At 59.3% G+C, this 26,964-nt stretch overlaps 1 protein-coding gene and 1 long non-coding RNA gene across 3 annotated transcripts in view; both read right to left on the bottom strand.

The window, feature by feature from the left end:
* PPP1R37 (protein phosphatase 1 regulatory subunit 37) overlaps positions 1-26,964 on the bottom strand; it is a 39,918-nt gene that overhangs the window by 5,739 nt on the left and 7,215 nt on the right. The window contains exons 2-4 of the mRNA XM_070632928.1: positions 2,190-2,287; positions 576-621; positions 217-317 (exon numbers count right to left, since the gene is read on the bottom strand). Coding sequence (XP_070489029.1) covers positions 217-317; positions 576-621; positions 2,190-2,287 — 245 coding nt within the window. The remainder of the gene's footprint in view (positions 1-216; positions 318-575; positions 622-2,189; positions 2,288-26,964) is intronic.
* LOC139085480 (uncharacterized) lies at positions 22,797-26,104 on the bottom strand. 2 transcript variants are annotated; one of them, XR_011543803.1, is made up of 3 exons: positions 25,941-26,104; positions 25,116-25,276; positions 22,797-23,989 (listed from the first exon to the last, which is right to left on the bottom strand). It is a non-coding gene; the product is annotated as an uncharacterized lncRNA (long non-coding RNA). The 2 variants fall into 2 exon arrangements; XR_011543802.1 differs by having other exon boundaries at positions 25,830-26,081.

Raw genomic sequence — 26,964 nt, 5'->3', positions numbered from 1 at the left:
AGCCCCTGCCTGGGGGGGGGTCTAGGAGAGCCCTTCTCTGGGCCCCGCGCCCACCCCCCCCATCAAGTCACACTGGGTGTCTCCCCGTTTTGTCCTTCAAGAGGCCCGCCCAGCCTCTGTCCACAGGGCTTCCCTCCTGCAGTGCCATCTCCCCCGCAAACCTCAAAGGGGCAGGGGGATCAGGGAGAGGGCAAGGGCATGGCAGGAGCTGCTCACATCCTCGTCCAGGTTCGTCTGCTCCAGATCCACGACCTTGAACTGCAGCCTCTTGAAGACCTCTTCCAGGGCCTCACAGGCCTTGTAGTCGAGCTTCTCACCTGGGACGGGGCGGAGCGTGTGCCTCTGTGAGTGCGTGCCCGCTCGAGCGCATGGTGCGGGGCTGGGTGGAAACATGGGCTCCAGGCCCAGGGAGGGAAGAAGGGCCCTCCGCCCCCGTCCCTCCCCATATGGCCCGGGCCCAGCCCCTCTTCTGGCAGGACGACCACCTCCAGGAGGCCCAAGCCCAGGCTCCCACCTCCAGGGAGACTTGGCCCTGCCACAGCCCCAGGGCTCCCAGCCTCCGTCCAGACACACACCTTTCAGGTCCAGACAGTCGAGGCGGTGCCCGAGGTCCGTGAACTCCTGGGAAAGCAGAGGGGACGGGGGTCAGGTGGGAAGACCCCTGCAGGGGCCAGGCTGGATCTGGCTCTGTCACCTCTGAGGAGAGGCCATGTTCCGGCGAGGGGCAGGGCGTCAGAGAGCAGGCACCTCTGCCCTCACAGGGCCTGAGCCCCGCAGGCCTGGGTGCAGGCCTCTGCTCAGCTCAACGAAGTGAGGGGGCGGGTCCTGGGTGTCTCGTGGGCAGCCATTCCAGTCAGAGGGAACGACCAGTGCAAAGGCTGTGAGGCAGGCACTAAGGCCGGGAAGGCTGACAGCACGGGGTCTGAGGCCTGGGGATGAAGCCAGGGCCCCGGCCCGGCACACAGCGGTGCTCAGTGAGGAGCGAAGGCACCGGTCAGTCATCTTCCCAGGCCTCTCCTGCTCTGAGCCCCAGCCCCACCCTCAAGGGGGTGAGGTCCTGTTCTCCGGGCTCTACACACATTGACCATGGGGTGAACCCAGGTACAGCCTGAGGTCACTCACTAGTAAAGGGCAGGCTTGGTCTGAACCAGGCCAGTGGACTCCAGAGCCCACACTCTTGGCCACCACCCTGAGTGGGCATCTTTCCCTGGGTGTGGCAACAAGCCCTTCTAGAATCTCCCAACCCAGGTGTGCAGAGATGGGTGGCGAGTATGACTGCTCACAGCAGCACTAAGGGAGCAACAGCCCTAGAAACAAGCAACCTTGGAACATTCTAGAACGACCCATCCAGAGAGAAGGCACTAAGGTGTGCTTTACTAACGTGGCAGCTGGGCGGGCACACCACAGGTACGGGAACACCCCATTCAAATAAAAACAGAAACGGCCCTGTGTCTTGTACCTCTGGGTAGTGACCCGCCCTCTCACAACCGGCAGGAGAGGCCAGAGCAGGAAACCCCAGCTGTCAACGGCCACTCCTTGGGAACGGGACTTGGGCAAGAAGTGACAAGTAGATTTGCTTTTCATGTCTGTAGCATTTTCATTTTTTTTTTTGAAAAAAATTTTAGCTTTTAATTTTTTTCTAGCTTTATGGAAGTAAGATTCACAAGTAAAAATTGTAAATGTTTAGATTGTACAATGTGATTTTTAAAAAGGTGTACAAGGTGATGATTTAATACACAGACATTGTGAAATGATTGTCACAATCAAGTTAATTAACACACCCATGACCTCACAGAGTTACCATTTGCGTGTTTGGTGAGAACACTTATCTACTTTCTTAGCAGATTTCAAGTATACAATGTAGCATTTTCATTTTTTAAAAATTAGAGAATATATATCACTTTCGGAATTCAGACCCTTAAGAATAAATATCATATACATGGCCTGGGGAGGAGAATTTCTTTGAGGAGTGAAAGATACTTGAACTTCTGACTTTGTATAATTCTACACTGTTGAAACATTCATGAAGAGCCTGATTACTTTTGTAGTTCACCAAAGGATTTTCAAGGACTCATTTACACGCCCTCAGCTGGGTGACCAGGCTTCGAGTGCCCTCTCCTGCTGGGGGTGGACGCCAGAGGCCCAGCTTTACCCCAGGCGCCCCCCCCCCCCCCCCCGACCTGGCGTACCTGGAGCTGCCTGAGGAGCTTGGGGATCTGTCTGCAGTTCAGCTTCTGGCAGGCCTGCTTGTAGGCGCCAACGACCTCGTCCACCGTCACGTTCTGGGCTGCCGGCACACAGAGAGGACGCAGGCCTGTGACGCCCCACCCCCCTCCTGCCGCCAGCCTCAGCCAGCACCCTGCCCCTCAGCCTCCACGATAAACGCCCCTCCAAGAACCCACTGAGCTCTGCCCTCCTGCTGAGGCCCTTTGCCACCACCGCTACCCTGGGGAAGCACCCCCAGCACCCCAAAACCAGTCAGCCTTGCCCTCCACACCTCCCTCAGCACCTTCACACAAACGTTATACAACTAACATCACACGACTTTTCTACTTGTCAGCTGTCTCCCCTACTAGATTAGGAGGCCCGGAAGGGCAGAGCTGGGGCTGTCTTGGTCACCACCATGTCCCCATCCACCGTCCAGCCCAGGGCCAGGCCCAGAGCCGGCGTTTGATTTGTGTTTTTTGGATGAGAGAGTGAATCTGTACTTGGACCCTATGAGGAGGCTGAGCACGGGGAGGTGAAGCACTTGCCAAGGTCACACACTAGTAAGTGGTGGAGCAGGATTCGAACTCGGCCCTTAACTGTGAGGCCCATGACCCTCCCTACTCCAGAAACAGCCTCAACAGTGAAACCTTCCCTGAGGGCTACTCAGGGCTGGGCCTTCGGTCTTGGGGACACAGAGGGGAGTAGGAGCGGCCCAGTGCCCCAGGGCCACAGGCGGGGGCTCACAGAAGCAGGGAAGAGATGCAGCTCAAACCCAGGAGCTGCCCATGCGGCCTTGGCCAGCACAGGGGAGGGGAGGCGGGCCTCTGTGTGCCCAGATGTACCCCTTCTGCACATTTCACACAAACACTGATAAACACCGGAATGTGGCCTCTGGCTAGCTTCTTTCACAGCAGGGACTCTGAGTTCCCATCCCTTTTCTGAATAGTAACTGTGTGACGCACTCTCCAGGTGAGAGACATCAGTATTGTTCTCCCTCTTGAGGCATTTAGATCTTGGATTGTGCCCAGGGGCAACCCAGAGAACAGGAAGGAAAGGCTCTGAGCAGGGCAGGCACAGGGTGAGGCCTGGGGTAGAAAGCTCTGGGGCCCAGCAGAAAGGAAGGTGCCGGGCAAGAAGGAACGCGCCAGGAAGGGGGCCCTCTGGCAGTCCTCTCGGCCTTCCCTCGCCCTGCTGCCACCCTGGCCTGGCCCTCAGGGACGGCGGGAGCCCCCTGTGGAGCCTCTGCGTACGCATCTCCAGGGAGTCTCCCTTCAGTGGGTACTCTGGCGGGGCGGCGCAGCCCTGGCCTCACCAAGCGCTACCCTGTCTTCTAGGAGAGGAAACCGGGCTCCAGGGAAGGAGAGCAGCGTCCGGGGCCAGGCAGCTGGTCCAGGGCAGAGGCCAGCACTGGGCTCCACGCTCCTGTCTCCCCACGGGGCTGGAACCGCTGTGCTGGAGGACAGAGGCTGACGGAGGCCAGGCCCCATCCTCTGCCTCACTTCCTCCGCAGGCCTAGCGAGGGAGCTCTCCGTCCGACACGCACCCATGGGCCTGGTGGCTCTCAGCTCTGGGGGGACAAGAGCTGGCCCTGCCCCTGAGATTCAAGCAGCTGCCTCAGCAGGGTCCACAGACCCCTAAGTCCATGAGCTCGAGTGGGGAAAAATGACCTCTTTATCTTCACTAACTGAACTGAAATGAAACTTAGCAGTTCCTTCTTATTAACGTAGGCAAAAAAAAGAGAGAAAAGGAAGTGTTTAGCAGCCCCTCGAACATGTGGAAGATAGAAATGGCAAGTGTTTTCGTATCACATGACGGCTACTGCAGGTCTGAACGCCCACGGCTACCCTGGCGGACCCTGGGGACTGTCGTCAGAGCCACGCTATGTCCTGTTGTCTCACGTGTCAACAAGGAAGAGCGTCAGCACCAGATTACAACTTGGAAGCGCGCTTAGCTAACTGTGTTTACGCTGGTATCCTGTGTGATCCTATTTTTTGCCTTTAACAGTCATCACTCCAATAAGGGGTCCCCAGGGTCTATCAGCCGCCAAAGGGTAAACACCGCTCCCCAGACTGCAGGCTTTAGCAAAGGCCCCCGGGGCCCAGGACGGGCTGTCCTGGCCACATCAGATGGGGACGAGGCAGGGAAGTCCCCTGGGATCTGCCCTCCTGGCCCTGCCCACCGGGTCCGTCTTTGTTCCTAAGAGCCTCCTAGTGAGCTGAGGCCCCTCCACACCACCCGCGGCTGCCATCCGGCCACCCCTTCAGGCAGAGGTCCACAGGGTTTCGTCGTAGGCTCAACCTCAGAGCCAGAGGTCAGGGAGGTTGCACCTCCCCAGGCATTTACAGAAGGGGAAACTGAGAGCAGGGGGTAGGCACACTCAGAGAGGGGGAGGGCCCACGGCCCAGAGCAACTTGATGACCTCTGGAGATAAGATTGACAGCTGCATCTTGTCACTTTCCTCTGATGCCTAGATACACTTCCGGGGTGGGGGCAGCACTGGGGAAAGACACTAAAGGAACAAGAGCGGGGACTCCGTCCACTGCAGCATGGGCCTGGCAGCCTGGGCACAGCCCGCCCTGCCTTGACGTCCTCTACAGCGTTACGAGCTTGGCACAGCATGAGGGGGGGATGCACAAGAGTGTCAGGTGGCTTGGGAATGACCTTCTAGCAATCATTGGGCATGTGTGTTTCACTCACGTATTAAGGAAAAAAGAACTACCATGTCAAAACCAGGATTTTGCATGAATTGTTGCTTGGGAATGAGATGCCACGTACTCCAATTAAAAAAAAAAGAACCAATTTAAGAAAAAATGGCGAGGACACGGCAGTGCGGGTGCTTCAGAGAAACTAACAGGAGGCGTCCACACAGCACTTATGCTGTGCTGGGCGCCACCCCGAGCACTTCACACGCTGGCAGAGCTGGGAGCAGCCCCACACTGTTCATTTGTGATGCTGTGACGAAATGATCACGGGGGAACTCGGTGAAGGTCGGGGAGCTGGAGAGGACAAAGCTCCTCAGACCCCGCCAGAGGGCCTCTAGCCTCAGGTCACCCCCTCAACTTCTCCAGCTTTAAACACACGGGCCGTGGCGGCAGCCCCTGCAGCAAATGGGGCGTGAGTCCACGAGGTACTGGCCCAGTCCACTGCCCCAGAGGCTGCCGCTCGGCACCCACTTTGCCTGGCTCTGACCTGTGGACCTGCCAGGCGGGCAGGAGCGCGGTGGGGCAGGAGCAGAGCTGGGGAAGGGACAGCCCCACAGGACACGGCTCCCGCAGTGTGTGGACTGGACACTAGGGGCAGGCTGGGGAGTGCAAGGCGAGGTAAGACCGAGAAGTGCAAAGGCCTGGAGGCGCTGGGCCGAGGTGAGAGGCCCAGGTTGGCGTTCCGGGCCAGGTTACGAAGGGCAGGACAGCCAAGTGGTGACGGCACAGCTCTGGTCCCAAGTGACTGGCACCTGAACCCTGGCAGCCTCCCTCCCATACTCTGAGACCTTGAGTAGGGCACCTCAAGGTCCCCTTGCCCCAGACGTGGGGTCCTACCAAGTGGTTAAGAACATGGGCTCTGCAGCCAGGGCCAGCTGTCTGTCTGAGGCCCCCGAGCCAGGAGCGGCAGGACTGGATCACATGCTCAGACCCGACTCGCTCTGAAACTGGAGCTTGGCTTAATTCTCACACGACCTTGATTGCCTGAGGAAGAGGAAGGGGCTGGGGCAGAGGCAGGCTGAGGGAGCCCTGGCCTCTGGGGGGAGTCAGGAGTGGGGGTGAGCTCTGGGGAGGGACACCGCTGCGCGGCAGCCGGCAGGGGGGCCTCCAGCGGGGACGAGGCTCGGCCGCCCGCCCCAGCAGCTGGCGCAGCTTCCCAGGTAGAGGCCGTGGGGCACACACAGCCTGCACTGCCACCTCGGCTGTGGCCCACACAAAAGGACAGAGAGAAACCCTATGCCAGGCATCAGGTGACAGGAGAGAGACGGCTGTCTCTCGTTTGCACACAGGTGCAACAGCACCCACGAGATGCAAAGATAGGCTGGGCACCAGGGGGCGGCGATGACTCAGGCCAGCCTGGCACTGCCAGCCTGGAGCTGGTGGGGGAGACAGACACAGTCATCCAAGTGGGAGTCAAACACCAGGAAGCAGCAGGGGACGGGAGGGGGAACCCAGGGAGAGGGGACCAGCTCCCACTGCAGGGGCTTCAACGGACACGGAAGGGACAGAGACAAATAGAGAGCAGGTAGTGGCCCCTGGGAGGAATAGGTATGACGGGGTGGGGGCAGGCCTGGGACGATCCAGGGCACCAGGAGGCCAGAGCACAGGGTGGGAGGTGAGGGGGGGACACAGTGAGCCTCAGTGAGGACTTCGCTCTCCTGCATGACACAAGAGCCAACTGGGGCAGGGTTCTGGATCATTCTGTAGGCATGGGGCTCTCCCATTATCCCCTGCGTTAGCCAGCAGCTCGCAGCTCTGACCTCCCCAGGCCCGGCTGCCGCCTCAGCAGAGCCCACAGAGAGAGGGCTGGGTGTGTGGTGACTGGCACACAGGAAGCCACCACCGTGTGCTCCGGTTGTTGCCACCACCCTGAGCCTGCACGCTCCTCCCACCCCACTAGGGGCACCACCACCCTCACCCCACCTGAGAGACAGGAACCGAGAGTCCCAGGCAGGTAGGTGACCTGGCCCATGCGAGCCCTGGGAACAGGCTCCCGGGCTCCTTCCTGCAGCCTCCCCAGGCCTGTGCTCCTAGGACTCGAGGTCTGCGGACCTCCACCCCCACCAAGCAGGCCACTCGGGCTCACACTCCGGGGCAGAAGGCCGGCTCAGAAGGGAATGCGCTGGTGTTCAGGGCCCAGGGAGGCCGGGAGGCTGAAGCGTGGAAACCTGTGGCCGCCCCACAGGCAGACTTCGTGTCAGGCACACAACCTGTCTCCATGGTGAGCGCTGCCCTGGCCGGGACGCCTGTGAAAGCACCAACTGGCCCGCTGCCCTCCTGCCCACCCTGGGTACACCAAACAGTCCCCACCTCCCTCATGCACCATCCCAGGACCCCAGGTGGGGCCGCTGACATTACCTCCACCCTCCGCTGTCCTCTCCAAAGGTTCCAGGAGTGACAGGTGCTCTGTCCACAGCCCCTGTCACAGTGACTGGTTGAGGACAGGAAGGTGACCCTTGTAGAACCAGCCACAGCCACTCCCAGGGCCCATGCTGGAACCATCAGGAAACAGCTCTCCCCTGGCTAAGGTAGTCTCCCATCTCCTGAGCTGCTGGTAGCCCTCCTGGCACCCACCAGGACAGCCAGCCTTCTGAGAATGAAGCCGACTCAGAGGTAAAGAAAGAGTTCTGATGACGTTGTTAGAGATCCTGGATCCAGCCAGTCCTGAAGCCAAACTATTCAGGACTCCTCAGGCCCAACAAATTCCCCCTTTTTGCTTCAGCCCCTCTGAGTTAGGCTTCTAACCCAGGAGAATTCCAACTTAGGTACCATCTGGCTCTTGCTCTTCATTCAGTAAACATACCTCAGGCCTACTGCATGCCAAGCTGTGTGTGGGCGCTAAGGGGACAGGGATGGTTCTGAGCTAGTCCCTGCCCGCCAGGGGCTCTTGTCTGGGGAAGGGATACGCACGCAGAGGATCCCTGGAAGCCCTAGGAGAGCACTGTGAAGGCTCTCGACTGAGCCAAGACAAGGCTCAAGAGGGAGCCCACTCCGAGGTCGGTGTCAGCCCTGCAGATGAGCTGGAACCTTCCCTGCCTGCTGGCACTGGGCTCTACCCACGCCCCGAACTCATTCCCTTCTCAGAAGAGCCCAGTGCTTCGCTGCGCCTCAAACTCTCCCTCCTTTACGTAGTACACTCTCTCATCTCAACTCTCAGCTCAGGTGTCCCCTTTTCCGGGAAGCCCTCCCTGACTCCCCGGCTGGGTCGGCCCCTTTCTGGGCTCCCCCAGCCCAGCCTTGGCCACTCTGAGTGGTCACTGTCTGGAGACCACTCTGTCTCCTTCGCTGGACTGGGAGCCCCAGGACGACTGCCTGGGGTTTGTGGCCCACACTGCATCCCCAACGCCGCCCAGCAGGGGGCCAGGCACAGAGGAGGCACCAAGGCAGCGCGAGGGAGGGACCAACAGACAGGGCTCCCATCTGGCTGCTGTACTGGGCCCCGAATGTGGCTGGGGCGTTCTGGCGGGGGCGGGGGCGTCTGCACCCTGCGTGGAAAGACCCGAAGGCCCACTGAACAACGAGGAAGCCCAGAGGGAGGGGAGCGGGAGGCCAGGGCCCAGACCCTGAGGGGAGCTGCTCCCTCTGTGAAACACACTCGAAAATCTCCGGTGCTCCCGGCACACGGTGGCACGAGGTGCTCTTTCTTCAACCTGAGTCCCCACCAGGCGCTCTGTGCTGTGTCTTTCACAGCCTCCAGCCTCCAGCCAGTACGGAGGAGGAGACTTCATCTCCTGAGGCCACGCTGCTGGGCAGGGCAGAGGCGGGTCAAAGCGAGGCTCCCATCTCCTCCTGGTGCCGAGACCCTCAGGCCCCGCGGCTTCAGGCTGCACAGACAGGTTTCAGGATAGGGAAGCTGCCAGAGGGCTTTGTCCTTCTCTCGGTCTGGGATCTGGAGAGCGGGTCCACCCGCAGGGAGCCGCCCTCCAGGTTTCCTGCCTGCAGGCTGGGCATAAGGGTGAGGGTGCAGGGCCAGCTGCTGTGCTCTCACCCGAGGACAGCCCTCTCCCCTCCCCCAAAGTCCCCAACAAGCAGCCACCGATCCCCCACCTGCCGGCCCTGTCCCAGAGCCCCTGCGTGGTCAGGGAGAGAAACCGGAAGCAGCGGCAGAGCAGCAGCACAAGGCCAGGAGGGAGGGTGGGGAGGGGACAGGGAGGCGGACAGCTGGCATCTGCTGGGAAGGGAGCATCTGGAAGAGTGTCATGGAGCAGGTCTTGAGGAGTGAGACAGCGAAGAGAGGAAGGCACCCCGGCAGCGGGAACTCGTGAACTAAGTGCACGAGTTTGGGTGTGAGCCCAGGATGGAGAGGGTGGAGGATGTGTGAGAGGAGAGGGATTGGCAAGGAGGCCAGGGGTGCCCACAGAGGGCCTCACTCACAGAGCACGGGATGGGGGTATCATTCTAGAGGTACAGGTAGCAAAGCCTGTACACAGGAGAGGTGCGAGGGCAGACCTGACTCAGGGGCTACCGTATCAAGATCCCCCCCACTCCTCATCAAATCCGGACGCAAGGCCTCAGAGCCTTTGCACCTGCTGCCCTTCTGCCCAGACCACTCTTCTACATCATATCCCCAGAGCTAGCTCCCTCCCTCCCTGGCTGCAGGTTTCAGCTCCAACATCACCCCCTCAGAGGCCTTCCCCAACCACCCTCTCTGGTGCCCCACACTCAGGCGGTGAGGGTGTGCACGTGATGAGTTCACGGGGGCATGCTCAGCCTAGAGGTGGCCCAGAGCAAATGCCTTCCATGCATTTTCGTTGGGAGCCCGCTTCCTTCCTGCGCTCCCACCATGCCACACATGTCCCTCCCATGGCCTGGGCTGCCCCATAGCGGGGGCGGGGACAGGAGAGGGACAGAGCTACACAAAGCCTCCTGGGGCCTGAAATGCAGAGGAGCCAGAGGGCACCCACAAAGCTTTCTGCTGGGGCCGCTGCACCTGAGGCCCCCACCTCTGCAGAGCCAAAGCTCTGGGGTCTGTCCCTGCAGAGCCAGGCGGCTCTGCTGCCCACACGCGGATCCTCCCCATCCCAGCCAGGGCCTCAGCCAGGCTGCTCCTGGACAGAATCGGAGCCTGTGGGGCAGGGGCTGCAGGAGGCCCAGTCCAGCCAGCTTCCCGAGGGCAGGCATTTCCCATGGGAGCGTCTTTACCAAAGGGACCCACGGCAGGCCAAGTGTACTCAAGTTCAGTCCTGGTCAGCAACCACAGAAGGATGCCCACGGGGCACCCGGCACCCAACTGTGACCATCCAGGGGCCCCAGCTGGTCGTCTGTGCCTACGGCTCCCTCGCAACCCCTCAGGTCCTCGCTGTGGCAGTCAGCTCCTCCAGGGTGGGGAGGCGCTCGCAGCTGCCAGCCTCCTTCCTGTATTGGGGAACTCTCTCCCTTCTGCTACCCAGCAGCCGCTCCCGCCATCCAGGGCTGCACACGGGCACCCCCCCCGCCCCCCGCAAGCCGCCCCTGCTGCTGGCATCCTCTGCACGTGCCTCTGCTGCGAGCAAGCGCTGCAGGGCTGCATTTCTGGGCCTGCGACGAGCAACACGGGCCTCACACGAGGGGACACGGAGGCCCGGAGGAGGCAAGTCCCTCGGCCCAGAGTGGGGTTTGAATCCAGGCCTGTGCTTCTGACCCCATGCTCCCAGCCACTGCCCTGCATCTCCAAATACTGCTCCTTCCCGCGCGCTCCCTCGGCCCCCAGAACCCTGCATGCACTCAGCAGAGCAGGAGGAGAAGGGAACACCGCGCTCAGACCTGCCTGGCGCTCTGTGGAGCCTCGCGCTGCATCTCACCAGACTAGTGAGTCACAAATCTGATCCTGCCTATGCCTCCCACGGCCCAGAGTAGCAGAGCCAATTTCCAGATGAGGCTTGGAGGTGGGAAGTGACCTGCCCAAGGACTCTTCCCCAGCGAGGGCAGAGGCAGGAACTGATCCGGTGCCGTCTGCACATCCCACATTTGCCCAGTGGGCTGGCTCCTGGCGTGGGGAGGGGCGCTGCCCTGTGGGAGCTCGTCTAACTCTCCACCCCAACCTGCGAAGATGCCTTCTTTAAGTCCATTCCTCAAAGCAGGAAACTGAGGTTCAGAATTCTTAAACATTCAGTGATTCTCAGAATAAGAGAAGTGCAAATTGAATGAAAGTACGCCAACATACTATTCTTCACCTACAGACTGAGTGACACCCACCAGCGCTGGCCAGCACCTGCTGCTGGTGAGGCTGGGAAGCAGGCGCGCCCTTGCGTGGCTGCTGCGGGTACTGACTGGCAGAGCCCTTTCTGAAGGCAATCTGGCAATACCAGCCAAATTCCAAAATGCAAACACACATACCACTCGGCCACTCCTCTCCTGGAGACGCATCCACAGCTACACTTGCAAAGGTGCAAAATTATATACCTACGAGGTTATTCATGGCAGCACTGTTTGCGAACGCAGAACTGAAACCGACACCGACATCCACCAATGAGGGAGCAGTCAACAAAGCCCAGGCGCGCCCCCCCCCCCCCCCCCCCCCCGACTGGAACTCTCTGTGGCCACAGAGAATGAGCACGCCCCTTTGAGCCAACAGGGAACAACACCTAAGACACATGAAACAGAGAAAGCAAGGTGCGGAACAGCGTGCTGTGAACACCACCTCTAACGAAAGAAAGGGAGGAAAGAGACCTGGTGCTCACTGTCAACCAGCAAAGACACACAGAGTTGGAGCTGGAAGTGACACAGCTGGTGGCTCAGGGGAAGAAGGCCCCGGCTGCTGCCCCCAGGCTTCCTGGCAGCCCCAAAGCCACGTCCCGGGTGGTGGTCCCCTTCCAGCGGGGTGGCAGGGGGAGATGACAGCAGAGGACAGAGGGGGCTGGCTTGGGGCTGAGAGCCACACCAGCTCAGAAGCAACTCAGGACTCTAGGCGAAGCAACCGGTATCTAGCACTTGCCGCCAACAATGCCGGTGGGGACACGTGGCGGATACAGACTAGTCACACAGTGATCACGACTGAGCTCGAAGGGGGCTCATCAGCTTCATCACACCCCTACTTTGTGAATGTGAAAGCATCCACAATAAAGGATTAAATGGGGAAAGCTGTCACCGAGGCCCAGATCACTGAAGCCTCACAGCACCCCCAGGAAGGGGACGTGACGCCCGGACCCTCAATCTAAGACAAAGAAAAGCAAGTGCAGCGAGGCGGCACCGCCTGAGTGACCACACGCTCTAGGGCCTTCCTCTTTCACTGCTGGCCACTGTGGCCCTCAGAGTGGCCTCCTCATCCGCACTCCGAAGTCAGCCCCACTGCACTCACTGCCAGGAGGAGGCTTCCTCGGACGCCTTCGGCCACGGCAGTTACAACCCCTGAGGCCTCGGGCTTCCCAGCCCACCACCCTGGGGTGCCCTCTCCTCTGCCAGGAGGGGAGCTCCCCGCAGGACTTGGCAGAGGTCAGTGCACCACCTGCTCCTACAGGGTGCTCTGGGGGACAGTGGCAGGGTGCCAGCAGGCCTGGCCACAGAATGAGGGCAGTGGCAGGAGGCCCAAGCAGGGACTTCTAGAGCTCAGCCTGCTCTGGAATCTCTGCCAGGGACCCTGCCGGAAAAATGAAGGGACACTGGCCATGAGTTATTCTTTAGATGAACCATCACTCAGGCTTCCTCCAGGCTGTCAGTAACTCAGAGGGACCGAGGGGGTGTGCAGATCACGACAGGGCTGCAAACTGCAGGGCCAGGAAGGGCACATTCCCCAGCTGAGGGGGCTGTCCGACTGACACAACGGCGCCAAGGACGATGCCAAGCTCCACCTGTTCCTGAGCCACGCCAATGCCAGGGGCCGCTCTAGGATGAACTCCCTTGAAGGGAGGGGCTGCCACGCCTCATGGCAGCCTGGTTTGGAAGCGCCTCTGGCTTTGCTTGGTGGCCCCTCTGCCTGTCTGCCCGGGGCAAGGAGGGCGGAGGCGCCCTCAGGGGCGTTTGGGCTTTCCACCTTCAGAACTGAGCCGCACACTCAGGGTAGGCTGTACACAGGGAATCTGCTGAGGCCGTGCAGGGGACTCCACGCAGATGCCCCAGGAAACGGAAACTTGCTGCCTCGCATCCCTGCCCTTAGAGAAGCGGCAGCGGGCACCCCTCATCCTCCACTCGCCCCTGCTTCCCCAGCCATCCGCCTGGCTTCTACCTCGATTGTTCCTGCCTCCAGGTCTGTGAGGGCCATTCCCGGGACTCGGAAAGCTTCCCGCCCCTTCCCCTGCTCTTCCTAACTTGTCATTCCCATCTCAGCTCAAATGTCCCCTCCTCTGAGAAGCATTCCCTGACCTCTTTGAAAGCAGCACACACGCACACACACACACACACGCCATTAGTCTCCGCCAGGTGAGGGGCGCACCCCAGTCTGTACTGCGTACTTGCTCACTCTGTCCTGGACCAAGGGCTCCCTGAGGCTAAGGACGTGACTGCAATGTCTCAGGGAAACGCATGAAGGAGAGGACTTGCTCTGGGGACTGGACAAAGTCTCCCCTCCCTTCTCCCCAGAGAACCACATGCTGGAGGGGAGGGAACCACCCTGTGCTCCGGACAGAGGCCCTCAGGAGAGGCCGGGATGTCTGGTCCTTTCCTCTAGGCCCCTGTGGCCCTCCCCAGGCCCACTGAGGGGCCGGGGTGCCTGCAGCTTCCTGTGTGAGAAGCGTTCTCCCTTGCCCTCCCCTGGGAGCGGGGCGGCACGACTCGGGCTGCCACGTGCTGCAGGACAGCCAGCTGCAGGGGGCGGGCTGGGCTTACGCAACCAGCCAGGAGCTGGGCCTCCAGGCGCTGGGCCCCAGGCAGGGACTGAGGACATGCTCACTCCAGGGAAGGGCACAGATGCAGGTGCCTCGGGCTTGTCCCAACCCACCCCCTCGTTGTGACCTTCTAAGCTGCTCGGCCCAGCTGAAGATCCTATTACAGAAACACGTGTGGTCAGAAGTCTCCTGGGGCAGAAAGAAGGAGGCAGCTCACATACGACTCATCTCGGGCCACCATGGAGCCTCACACACAGCAGGAGCTTGATTAGGCCAGCGGTGCTCTTAGATGGAAGGGGGGACCGAGGCCTTAATCCTGGGTCCCGAGTCACACAGGGTGTGCTAAGTACCCAAGCCCCAGCTGTGCGCCAGGCAACTTTTAATTCTAAATTAGTATTACTCACAATAGCCAACACTCCCATAGCACTTGGCGTATGTTACCTCATTTACTGCTTTCCACAACCCTGTGAGGTGTGACTTACCATCCCCACTCTTCAAAGGGGGAATCGGAGGCAGGGGGCATGAAGCAGCCTGCCCGAGGTCACAGCATCACAGAGCCAATACGGAAGAGGCGGGGTTCAGGCCCAAGCAGCCTGGCTCCCTGGCCTTGCTCTTCGTCACCCCTCACCACCTTCCTGTTCACAAGCCCTGTGTGGGGTGCAGACACTTGTCCCCCACCCTTTCATGAAGAGGAAACTGAGGCTGGGGGAGGTGGAGCACTTGCCAAAGACACAGAGCCAGAACAGAAGGGACGGCACAGGGAGGCCTGCCTTACCTCAAAGCCCTGGTCAGTCGGCAGCGGGGGGGATGGCCCTGTCCCATGGAGCAGGCTGCTGTCTTCAATATTCTTACCTGAGCCAGGTACCCACCTGCCAGCCTCGCCACCTTATTATCTACCCCAGCCTTGGCTCATTTCCTTCCACATCCTTCTGTGGGTCCTGTTGGCTGCTTGGCTGACTTGTCTCTCTCACCTCCCCTTTTGGACAGTGAGCCCATGAGGTGGGGCCAGGTTTGTCTTGGCCACTGCTGTGTCCCCAGCACAGGACTGCCATAGAACACAATACCAGCTGACTGCCTGCCTGAACCACCAGGAAAACACATCCAACCCTGTGAGTGCAGACTAATGACACCCACAGAAGACCCGTGCCCAAGACTGTCCCACTAACTGACGGCTTTCTCCTGGGATGTGTCTGTGTGTGTGTGTAGGGGGTTCCTTTGTGGTCTCCTCGAGCCCCAGCTGGAAGGGGCTTCCCAAAGGGACGTATACACCTGAGGACTTGCACACTGTGACCACATCCACCTTCTAACCACAGGGAACGGTGTGGCACGGTGGCCGAGGGCCTGACGTCTGGAGTCAGGTCATGTGTCTGTGCGCCTGAGGGTGTCTGCAGAGCCCGGGCCCCCTTCTCTGAGAACTGCCCCAGCAGAGCGAGCCCGGTCCTTGGCCCCACTTGACAGGAAGGATGTGGGATCTTCACTAAGCCCGCAGGAGCCGCCTGGGTCAGCGACTTAGACTGAGCAGTCCTGCCGGGCCACCAGCATGGCCAGGCCTGTCTGGCCTGTGACCAGACAGAAAGAGGAACCACACAGGAATGCATGTGGCCTGGAAGTTGGCACAGTCCTGGTTCCTGTTGGCTTTCAGAACCCCCCGGGAACTGGCCGAGGCAACCACCCTCATTTACCTCATGCGGCCCTAAATGGATTCTGGCCCCGACAACTTAAACAGGCCGCAACCAGCACGGGAGAGGGCCCTAATCTCTTTATGGCTGATTCTCCTCATGTGGAAAATGGAGCCAGTGAGATGGAGACATGAGATGGAGACACAGGCTTCTGGAAGCAACTACCGAGATCACGCATGTAAAGCGCCTGGCACAGGCTTGGTGCTTGGTAAACAGGAGCCACCATCATCATCTGGCCAGGGCCAGACGCCTGGGCAACGCCGCAGAGCGGGAGCCGGATGAGCACAGGGCAAACACAGCGCTGGGCTCCAGCCGAGGCGCACGAGCGCCTGCCCGCCCCAGGCCAGCTGCTTCCACCTGTCCCCACCCCCAGCTCGGAAACACTGGTCACACGTGCTTCTGTTCGCCCAGAGGCAAATATTTACCCAGGGCTGGGTGCCTGAAGGTGCGGAAGTGAAGCCCCGGGGACACAGGAGCACCAGAGGGCGGCAGGAGAAGAGAGCCTCCTGGGGAGGCGGGGGCGCACGTGGGCTCAGGGACGGAGGCGCCCCGGCAGCTGGACTCGCCTCCCGACGTGGATGTGCCTTGGGCTGCCCCTCAGCAGAGGGGAGATGCTGCTCCCGTCTCCCAGCCCTGCCGCGAAGAGTCCCGTGGCCAGGAGGGAAAGCTCTCTGCCCGGGCTCCAGGCAGGCCTGCTGGCCGCCACCATGCAGCACAGGGCTGAAGGCGCCAGGCTCCTGGGGCACTGCCAGGCTCACCCCAACCAGCCCGCTGAGCTGGCCGCCACCCTCTGTGCCCGAGGGTCCCCCCACCTCTGAAATGGGGCCGCAATCCCACCCACGTCGTGGGATGAAACGCGGACAGACGGCTGATGCAGGCAGAACTCGGTGCCGCGCCTGGCATGCAGTGGGGGCTGCAAATGCCAGCCACCGTGACGCCTGCTGTGCCTGGCCTCTGCACCCACGATGGTCCCGCACAGCCCCAACCGCTCCTCGGGACCCACGACCCCTGCCTCACCCACTTTTTGTAAGGCTTCGCACAGCCTCCTCGTCTCACCCTCTTCAAAAGGACAGCCACGCCAACCGGCTGGCAGAGGGCTGGCACGGCCTCGCTCTCCGAGAGGCGCCCCTGCCGGTCCCGCTGCCGCAGCCTTGCACACGGTCGGAGCGGGGAGCAGCGGGACAGCGACTCCTGCCTAAGCTGCTGAGGGCGGAGGTCGTGTCCCCTCCATCTGCCACAGGGCCAAGCCCAGGTCCAGGCATCTTGTGGGCTCAGCCATTTGCGGAAGTGCTGGGCTCTGGGCCAGATGGGCCAGGGGCACAGGTCGAACTCCCACAAGTACTGGATACTAGGTTCCATTTCTTCCTCTTAATTCCACCTGCCTCAAAGGTAGCGTCTTAGCAGGAACTCGGGATCCTTCACTGAACACCTGCTCTGGGCCCCAGCCTGTGTGGAGTGATGCTGAGGACACAGCAGCCAAAACAGCTCTGGCCCCTGTCCACAGGGGGCTCCTAATCCAGTGGGGAGACAGACCTGTCCCTAGACAACTAGACAGTGATGACCAGAATGGGCAGGGCTAAGGCAGGGGAGCCCAGGAGAGAGCCTAACCTGGTCTGGGGGTCAGGGAGGGCTTCCTGGAGGAGGGGCCACCTAACACGACTGGTCACGGTGGGCCCTGACTGAGTCTCATTCACCGTCACAGCCCAGAACATAACTGCACCTGGCACCCAGCAGGTGCTCCGGAATACAAGCCGACGGAGACCTCGGCGAATGAGTAGGAGCAGTCAGCTACCGGAGGACGAGCTGCTTGAGAGCCTGGCCTTAACGCGCAAAGCTGCACACATCCCCGAGCGCCGAGCGGCAAGCCCACTCCCAGGTCAGCGGCCTGGACACAGTCCTGCGCACACCCCAGGGGACGCGCATCGCAAGGGTCTCAGCTGCACCACCTTGTAACACTGACAACTGGAAACAGCCCGAACTCCCAACAGCACGAGGCAAGAGCTAAAGCGCCATGACGGAAGACTCTAGAGCACGTGCACGGGTGAAACTGGGAAACGCATGCTAAGAGGAAAAGCAAGACCCCAGAGTCCACTCATGACAAAGCCGTTTTCATAAAACTCAAAAACAAGCAAAACTAAACACCATACTTTCCAGCATACACACACACAGGTGATAAAACAAACAAACAAAAAGGCGGCATGTCAATCCCAGCCTTCAGGAGAGCGTCACGGGGCTCTGCACTCCAGCCACATGCTCAGGGGCAGCGGCGCACGCCTGGCAATGTCCCCTCTCCCCTACATTGGGAGGCAGGCTCCTAGGTCCTCATTCATCACACGCTAACTGCGGTGTATGTTACACGGACAGTTCGCATGCCAAGAAGGGAATGTAATAACACTAATTTAAAAAACAGAGGGAGGGGAAGAGTGTTGCAGCAGAGGGAAGAGCGTGTGCAAAGACTCAGAGGAGACAGACCTGACGGTGCCTCTGGGGAACGGAAGGTTGCTGCCAGGGTCAAATGAAGTGAACTGGCAAGACACCCAGCACAGGGCTGGGGGCATCAAGGGGCTTGAAAAAGGTCTGTAAGTCACTCAGTGGATCATTGCTTCCCAATGCTGCCACCCACCATAGTCCTAGGTAGGTGACAGGCCAACCTGGGGGCAGGGGGCCTCTGAGAGAGTCTGGGGCCGTCGCAGGTGGCAATCTCAGGATGCCCGCCTCAGGCTGCCATGAGGGGTGCCAGGTGGCCAGCTGGGCTTGCAGGCTCTGCAAGAGTTTGAGTTTGGAATTTTAAAATCAAGTCACCACGAGTGGTTTACTGTCCAGCAAAGGCTCCAGGGATGGAGACTGGGTGCCTGGAACTGCCCACTACCCAACCCGACTCTCCCCACCTAGAGAAGGGGAGTCACACCGCTGACCCCGGGAGGCCTGGTTGGGAACTGAAGGACACATTTATTCATTCGTTCTGTACCAAACAGCCTGGCTGAACAGGCAATGGAGACAAAAGAGATCCAATCTCCAGATGGGGAATAACTGCCAGGAAGGCAGACAAGCCACAAATAAAAGTGACAAGTTATAAGACAAAAATATAGGAAAAATCAAAGCAATACAAAATTAGATTGGGGATGGCGTAGTGAGGAAAGACCTAGAGACAAAGGAACATTTCAGCCAAGATCTAAAGGATGAGGAAGAGTCAGAAGTTTCCCGGTTCCTTCAAATATTTCTCTAGCACCTGCCCTGTGCCAGGTACTGTTCTAGATACCAGGGAGGGCACAGCGAACACAGCAGCCGAACATCCCTCCCACGTTGCTGACACAGGAGCAGAGGTGCACAAGTCAGTAAGCAGACGGAAAGAGACAAACAGTAGCCACACACGAGTTGGGGAAATGCTCTGAGACAGAGGAAAGAGTCAGTGCAGAGGCCCGGCACGTGGATGCTGGAGCCAAACCTGGGCATGGAGGCGGGCAGCCTGAGATGAGGCAGGAGATCTGGCGGGGCCAGAGCCTGCAGGGCCAGAGAAGGCTACTCCTAGGAGATCAGGGACTCCCCAGGGGGTGACAGCATAGGATAAAAGGGAACCTGACACATGGCGTGTTCACGCCAGGGTGGCCCTGGCTGTGGGAGGAGCTACAGTCTGGGCTCCTGGGACTCACTGAGCCTCTGCAGATGTGGCAGGTGGGCTGTGTCATTATTCATTCATTCAAAAAAAAAAAGATCAAGAGAATCAAACAAGTCCTGTGGCTCAAGGTTTATAGTCCTATGCAGGCACAGATGGTATCTGAGGCGTCAAGGGTCCCCTACCCTCTGACCTGGTAAAATGACCCTCTAAGAATTTCTTCTAAGAAAGCTCCCCATGACGAACATAAAGATTTATGGACAGATGATCATCACTGCATTATTTATGCGACTGAAAACTGGAAAGGACCTAAATGCTCAGCAATGCGGAAAGGGCCAGAACAAATTGCAACAGCCCAGTGATGTATTTTAATCGTGCTTTGCAAAAAAAAGGGAAAATGCAGTGAAAACACAGAATGCTTAGCTGTGTACAGGCTTCTCCCAGTTGTTTTCTGTCTGTCTGCGGCAGGGGTCTAGCCATTGAAGAGAGACGGACAGAATGCTCCGGCATTTACGCTGACAATGTTCCACGCGGTGCAACAGTTCTCTGACAAGTCTTGCATCAGAACACATTTAGAAGCCTTACAACTCAATAAGAAGAAGATAAACAATCCCATTTTAACATGGGCAATGGATCTCAACAGACATTTCTCCAAAGATACACAAGAGCCCAAGAGGCACATGAAAAGATGCTCCACATCATACGCCATCACGGAAATGCAGATCAAAATCACGAGTTACCACTTCACACCCTGCAGGGTGGCTAGACCCAAAAGGGCAGACAAGGATGTGGAGGGACCGGAGCCCTCACACAGTGGAGGGGATGTCAAGTGGGGCAGTCACTTGGGAATATGGTCCGGCAGTTGTTCAATGGTTAAACAGTCACCACGTGACCCAGCAATTTTACTCTAGAGAAATGAAAACATACATCCACACAAAACCCATACATTAATAGCCACGGCAGTGTTATTCATAAGAGCCAGAAAGTGGAAACAACCCAAATGTACATCAACGGATGAACAGATAAATAAGACGTGGTGTGTCCATACAATGGAACATTATTCAGCAAAAACAAGGAATGAAGGACAGATACTCACACAATGTGGGCAAACTTTGAAAATATTATGCTATATGAAAAGAGCCAGACAAAAAAGGCCACATATTGTATGATTCCATTTACATGAAACGTCCAAAAGCTAGAGAGACAGAAAGCAGATCAGGGGCTGCCTTGGTCGGGGGGGGGGGGGGCGGGGGGGGGGTGGGGGGGTGGGGGAGAGAGGGTTGGGATGGATCGCTGGGGGGTATGGGAGGTTTTGTGGGGGTAATGAAAATGTTCTAAAACTGACTGTGATCACAGACGCACAGCTCCGTGAAAAACTGAAAACTAATGAATTTTGGTACACTTTAAATGGGTGATATGTACGTGAGTTACATCTCAATGGAGTTGTTCTAAAAAAAATTCCAGGGGCTGGCCCCGTGGCCAAGTGGTTAAGTTTGCGGGCTCCGCTGCAGGCGGCCCAGTGTTTCATCAGTTCAAAACCTGGGCGCAGACATGGCACTGCTCATCAAACCATGCTGAGGCAGCGTCCCACATACCACAACTAAGAAGGACCCAGAACAAAGAATATACAACTATGTACCGGGGGGCTTTGGGGAGAAAAAGGAAAAAAATAAAATCTTAAAAATAAATAAATAAATTCCAGATGGTGAGATTAACAAGTGATTTTCATTCTCTTTAGACGTTCCAACTTTTTTTTTTTTTCAAAACAAACATACCTTACTTTTAAAGTCAGAAAAACACCAAGATGGGGCTCCTTTCCCTAGTCACAAGCATCACCAGCTTCCAGGGCGACCGCCCCCCCCTTCTCCCCAGCTCCGTCCCAGGAGGAGACAGTGAGACTCCACGGCGGGCTGGAGCGGGGGTCTCCCTTTCCCAGAGCCCAGGCCTTTCCTACTACAACAACGTCACACAGCAAGTGGGGGCGGGGAACCCAGGCCCGGGGCAGACCTCTTCCCCCACCCTCACTGAGGACAGTCACTCAGAGATCCGGAGGAGGCTGAGGAGAGAGGCAGGAGTGCTGTCCTAGGGCCAGGCCACGGCTCCCCTGCCTCTGCCTGGCCTGTCTGAACAAGGAGATTTCTCCTGACAATCCCGACTCTGGAGATGGGGACGTGGGTGGTCGGTGAGCACGGGCATCTGGACCCAACAGCTGGCGGTGGTGCAGCAGGTCAGCTGGCCCCGCCTTCTCATGCCTGCTCCACCCGCGGGCCTCACTGGCCTAGGATGTCTTTCTCCAGGACCAGACAGGGTCAAGCTGACAGCAGACATGGGAGCTCCAAGCAGGGTTCCATGAAGAGCACGGTTTCCAGGCTCTACCTGTACCTACCCACCCCCTAACCCCATCCTCATGGAACGACACTCACTGAGCACCTGTTCTGTGCCTGCAGCTGTGCAGGGACCCAGCACTGACCGAGGCAGTCCCGGCCCTGCCCTCCTGGGGCTCAGGGCCCAGTGGGGGAGACAGACCCATCCCTGCACAGGGACGACCCAGAGTGGGCAGGGCTGGGATGGGGGAGCTCAGCACTGCAGATCCTGGAGGCTGAGCCCAGGCCCAGCAAGGAAGAAGGCCCCCAGGGGAACACAGCACTTCCTGGTCACTCTCATCCAAGCAGGGAGACTGGGTCAGGAAGTGAGGATCCCAAGCCCAGGAAACAAGAGGGTTACAGGGCAAGGAGAGAGACAAAGGGGAGGGGAGAGGACAGAGGCCTGAGCTGGGTGGCTGGCAGTCAGAGCCACTGACATCCCCCACCTCCTCCTGTGACACACTCTGTTGTTGAGAGGACAGAGCATCAGGTCACCTGGCACAAAGGTAGGAAGGCAGATCAGTTCCCAGAACCTGGGCTCTCTCGGCCCCACCCATGACGGGGAGGAGGTGCTGGGACCCAGTCAGTTCCCTAAATGGTGGGTGACCTACGCAGAGAGATGGGGAAACACATACAGTGGGAAAGGACCTCGGACACCATCTTGCTGCACAGAGAAGGCAGTGCCTTGGCCTATAACCCACAGCAAGTCAACAGCAAAGATGGGTCTGCATCTGAGTCCTGCACTCCACACCAGGCTGGCTAGCTCGGGGGTCTGCCGGATCAGGCAGGGGGCACCAGAGGCAGGTCTGGTGCCCTCCTCCTCTCCTCACACTCCCTTTTCTGGCCCCGGGCTATGTGAGGGCAGGCCCTGTCTAGCAGCCAAGGCCCAGCACCACACAGCGCTTCCTCCTCCACCTACCATCTAAGATCCTGCTTAGAGCCAGGCACGGGGACACGGGCTGTGGGCACCAGGGGAAACAGTGGCACCAAACCCAACCCACGCCCACTCTCATGACGCTCACAGTCCAGGGGGCAAGAGGGAACACCGGCAGGCCTGCAGACAGACAGGTCACTGATCACCTGATGGGGACCCACTCAGACGGCCAAGAAGGAAGGGTTTGCTGGTACTGGAAGGACGAGCTGGAGCCATGAGAGCAAGACCAGCACTCCAGGACAGGCTGTGGGGAGCTCCTTGCACCTTCTGGGAACTGAGAGGAAGCCACTGCACTTGAAGCTAGAGGGAGGCTGGGGAGGGGGATCATGGTGGCGAGGGTGGCAGGTGCTCTGGATCGGGTGCGACAGGCGGCTGGAGGAGTGGGTCACCAGGCAGGACCTGAAGCAGGGGGTAACAGGGTCTGCTCTTTCCGGAACGAGGAGGGAGCACAGGAGAGGAGGGAGAGCAGTCAGGACTCCTCCATCTGGCACAGGGGAGCACAGTCGAAGGGAAATAAATGTGGGTTGGCAGGGAAGAAATGAATGAATGGATGGATGGATGTGTGAACAAAGGATCCAGTGAACATTTATTTTTTCTAAAAGATTGGCACCTGAGCTAACATCTGTTGCCAATCTTTCTTTTTTCCTCCTCCTCTTCTTCTTCTTCTCCCCAAAGCCCCCCAGTACATAGTTGTATATCCTAGTTGTGGGTCCTTCTGGCTCTGTTATGTGGGATGCCACCTCAGCGTGGCCTCATGAGTGGTGCCATGTCCATGCCCAGGATCCGAACCAGCGAAACCCTGGGCCGTTGAAGCAGAACAGGTGAACTCAACCACTCGGCACTGGGCCCGGCCCCCCAAATGACATCTTCTTTCCCTCGCGCTCTCTCCACAGCCCCCACCGGCCGGGCTGGGGGGCTCCGAGGCACCTGGCACAGGGCGCTCGTTGGCGGACCCACTATGCCCCGAGTCTCTCAGGTCCCTGGGTGTGTGGCGTGGTTTGCCTCCCCCGGGGCGCCGGACAGACGAGATGCAGTCCCTCAAGGAGCTTCTGGGTCCAGTGAGGGGAGACGGACCCAAACAAATAAGAATGGTGTGCGGAGGTGTCATGGGAAGCAGGAGGGCACAGCAGTGTCTGTCTGGGAAGAGGGTGGGCCTCACCGAGGCGGTGGCGGCAGAGCAGCGGGGAAAGAGAGGGGGTGGTCGGGACAGGCTGGGCACTGCCAGGGCAGGCTGGGCAGAGGGAGCTGGCGCCTGCGGGTCAGGAGGGAGGGATGGACATCCGCCCGCCCGCTCGCTCGGAAGGGCCTGCCCCCAGCTCAGGGGTGTGGGCTCTATCCTGTGCTTGGAAGAAGCCTCAGAGGACAAGGACCATGCCTTCTGCTTTGGACGGGCTCCTCTCCTGACCAGCCGGGTGGCCTTAGTCCCCCGCGGGCCTCGGCTCCCCCTCGGTCAGCTGCGGAGATTAAACGAGTACGTGCCGGTGAAGAGCTCAGAGCTGGAGAGGGCTCCACAGAAGAAGGCTGTGATTACTGCTGCCACTGCCACTGGAAGCATGACCCCTGGGCAAGGCCACTTCCATGGGACCTGCTCTCGTCTTCTGGGAGCCCCTCCCTCCCACCCACAGCCCGCCTGCTCTGAGGCACCGGGCCAGTTTGGCGTGAAGGTGCTCTGCTCTGCAGAAAGGGGAGGGCTGCAGGAACCCGAGCGGCCCTCCCACAAACCCGCTGACGGCAGCTGGCACGAGACTCGGCCTGTGGAGAGACAGAGGGGTGGGTGTGAAGGTGGCACACGAGTCCGACCCCAGCGGGTTCCAAGAGGAGCCCACCCACCCGACCAGGGAGGACAACCCAGCTGGGATCCAAGAAGGCCCTGAAGCATCAGACGGAAGGGCTCCCAGCCCAGGCTTCTGCTGGAAAGGGAGAGGGCGAGAGGCAAGTCACATGAGCCAGGCGCTGTCAGCAGACCCTTCCAAACCACCACCCCCACTTGGAGGCAACAGCTCCACACCCACTGCAGAGTGATGAAAGGGTGAGAAAACTTTACAGCGCCTACTGTCTACCTCCATCCACCACCAATCCATCCAGTGGGAGGGCCTGCGAGCACCAGGCACTGCGAGAGGTTCTGGCGACACAGAGGGGAGCTGGACCACAATGGGCCCTGCCTTCGTGGGAATGCCTTCCAAACGCAGGGAAACATGACAAAGCATGAGGGATGTATGTCTGTAATTCCTGTTGTCACCCAGCCTCTGAACCCCTTCCTGGAACTGGGGACCCCTCCACCTCTCCCACACTAACTGAAACACCAGACCCCAGCCTCTCATTGCAGCTCCAGCCCAGGGGCCCTACCTGGGCTCAGCCACCAAGGGGCCACCCCAAATCCACCCCAGCTGCCAAAGGTGCCACGGGCCACCCTCATCCGAGCAGCATCCGGGGCCAGGACCCAGGACATTCTCCCCAGAGCCGCTTGAGGCTGGAGTTGGGGTATGCTCCCAGCTCTGAAGGCCTGAGGCCTGGCTCCTCCAGGAGTCTGACAGCTCTGAAATGCACTGCTCGATTGCCAAAATGGCTTCACACAGGGGAAAATGTACCACAAGGAGGTGCCTGAATGTACCCGAATTCACACAGCTAAATTCCCACCTGGGCACATGGCTCGCCTAGCCCATATCACCCAGAGAGGAGGGACTGTCATCTTGCTTTTAGAGAAGCGGGAGCCGGGGCAGGCTCCTGGCAGAGACACGCCTCATTCAACCTTACCAAGGCCTTACTCAGTGCCTGCAACAGCTAGTTACTGTTCCAGTCACTTTCCAAGGAAGGAAGACTCTCATCCCCGATGCCCACATGAACGGGGATCCCGAGGCGGAGAAGTCGTGTGACTCACCCAGGGGCAGAGCTGGACTGCGCAGTGGGCTGCAAAGCCCGGGCCTGTGCCGCTTCTCTTGTCACTACCATTTCACAGATATGCAGTGAGGCCCGCTGGGGGCTCCGGGGGACTCCTACTGGAAACCCTCGGGCCAGGTGGGTTCTGGAATTCAGAACGTCCTGGATTTTTGAAGAGTGACAAGAGAAGACCCCAGCAGGGTCAGAGACCGTTTTTAGAACTTTCTGGAGCTGGGAAGTGTGGGGCCTAAAGGGACTGTGGAGGTGAAGCCACTGCTGAGGTCACAAGGGGGAGGGAGGAGTGCATAGCTCGCATGCCGCCCATCACCCCACCTGGGCAGGCTGAACCAACTGCAGGCAGAGGGAGGGGGGAGGAGCACCGAGACCCGAGGAGAGATCGGATGGGGGAAACTGCACCTTACAGGTGCTACAGAAACAATGGTAATGGCAAACCCCTCCCGGGGAGGCTCAGACAAGTCTGATGCATACATCAATGAAGTCACATGTCAGGGTCAGCCAAAGCAGGGCCACATGAAGTGGGGAGTCCTACAGGCTCCTGGCCCATGGCCACCTCCCTGGTCTCCTGGCCTCCGTCTCATCCCCTCCACCTCCCCCAAGGTTCTGTTAAAAGAACCAGGCCCCTTCTCAAAGTCCTCTGCTGGCTCCCTGCCACGGGCCCCAGCCAGGCGGGCTCTCCCGCCTCCTCCCGCCTCACCTCTCACCCTCCTGCCCCCGTCTCCAGACTCCCCACTCCAGGAAGATGGGCCTTCTTCTGTTCCTCAGGTGCACCTTGCTCGCTCACTCTGCCCCCAACCCTGGCACATACTTCCACCGCTCCTCACGTGGCTACCTCCTGCGATTCCTTTAGGCCTCAGAGGGCCCTTCCTCCAGGAAGCCGCTTTTGCCCTGTCGGCCGGCCAGCACACAGCCTGGCGCTCTTCCTAGTCAGAGTCCTGGGCCCCAGTCTGATAAGAATTGTTACTGTGTGTCTCCCTCACTTGACTGTGACCTCAGGGAGGCAGGGACTGGGCCCGTCGCCCCGGCCCCTCACACCCAGCACGGCCTGGCCACGCTGCATGAATGCTGGTCACGGGGTCACTGAGTCACGCATTCAGCCAGGAGGTACCGAGCACCCACCACGTACCACATGGTGTAGCACAAGCAGAACTTGAGCCAAGGGTCGGAACAAGGTCTGCCCTCGCTGTTGAGGACAGAGGAGTGGCAGAGACCTCCCAGGCTCCGGAGCTGTCCAAGAACCACAGTGAACCCTGTCCTGAGTGCCCGCTGGGTCAGGCCCTTTACTTGGTCTGTGTCTCACCCCTGCCACAAGCCTGCAAGGCTGGAAGTGTCATCTCCATTTGAGAAAGGGTATGGCTCACAAACGAAGAAACCACACGGCATGCAGAACTGAAGGCAGCAGCCTGCCGAAGCTCATGCAGCCGGTGCGTGGAGGCTAAGAGGGCAGACTGGGTTTGAATCCCAGCTCAGTCACTAATGGCTGGTGACCTCAGGTAAGTTACGTCACCTCTCTGTGCCTCTACTTCCTCATCTACAAACTAGAAAGAATGGCACCCACCTCCTGGGGTGGCTGATATGCACTCAGGCCAGTGCGGGCACGTGGAAGGCAGTGAGAGGTCACTATTACGGTCATCCAGAGAGCAGGGGTTACAACCCAGGCCCCTCTAGCTCTCAGCAGCAGGCTGCCTTCCCAGCTCAAATCTCTGCGCTCACCTCAAGGCAGACATTTCTACTTGCTCCCAAACAAGTCTACAAGGCTGACCCCAGCCACCCGTCAACTGAAGTCTGGAAGGCGGTCCTGGGACTGGGTGCCGAATGGCTGAGCCGAATCA

Source organism: Equus przewalskii, chromosome 9, assembly GCF_037783145.1.
Source record: "Equus przewalskii isolate Varuska chromosome 9, EquPr2, whole genome shotgun sequence".
NCBI classification, from domain to species: Eukaryota; Metazoa; Chordata; class Mammalia; order Perissodactyla; family Equidae; genus Equus; species Equus przewalskii.
The sequence above is the reverse complement of the archived record's forward strand: the minus strand, read 5'-3'. Positions and strand labels throughout refer to the sequence as shown.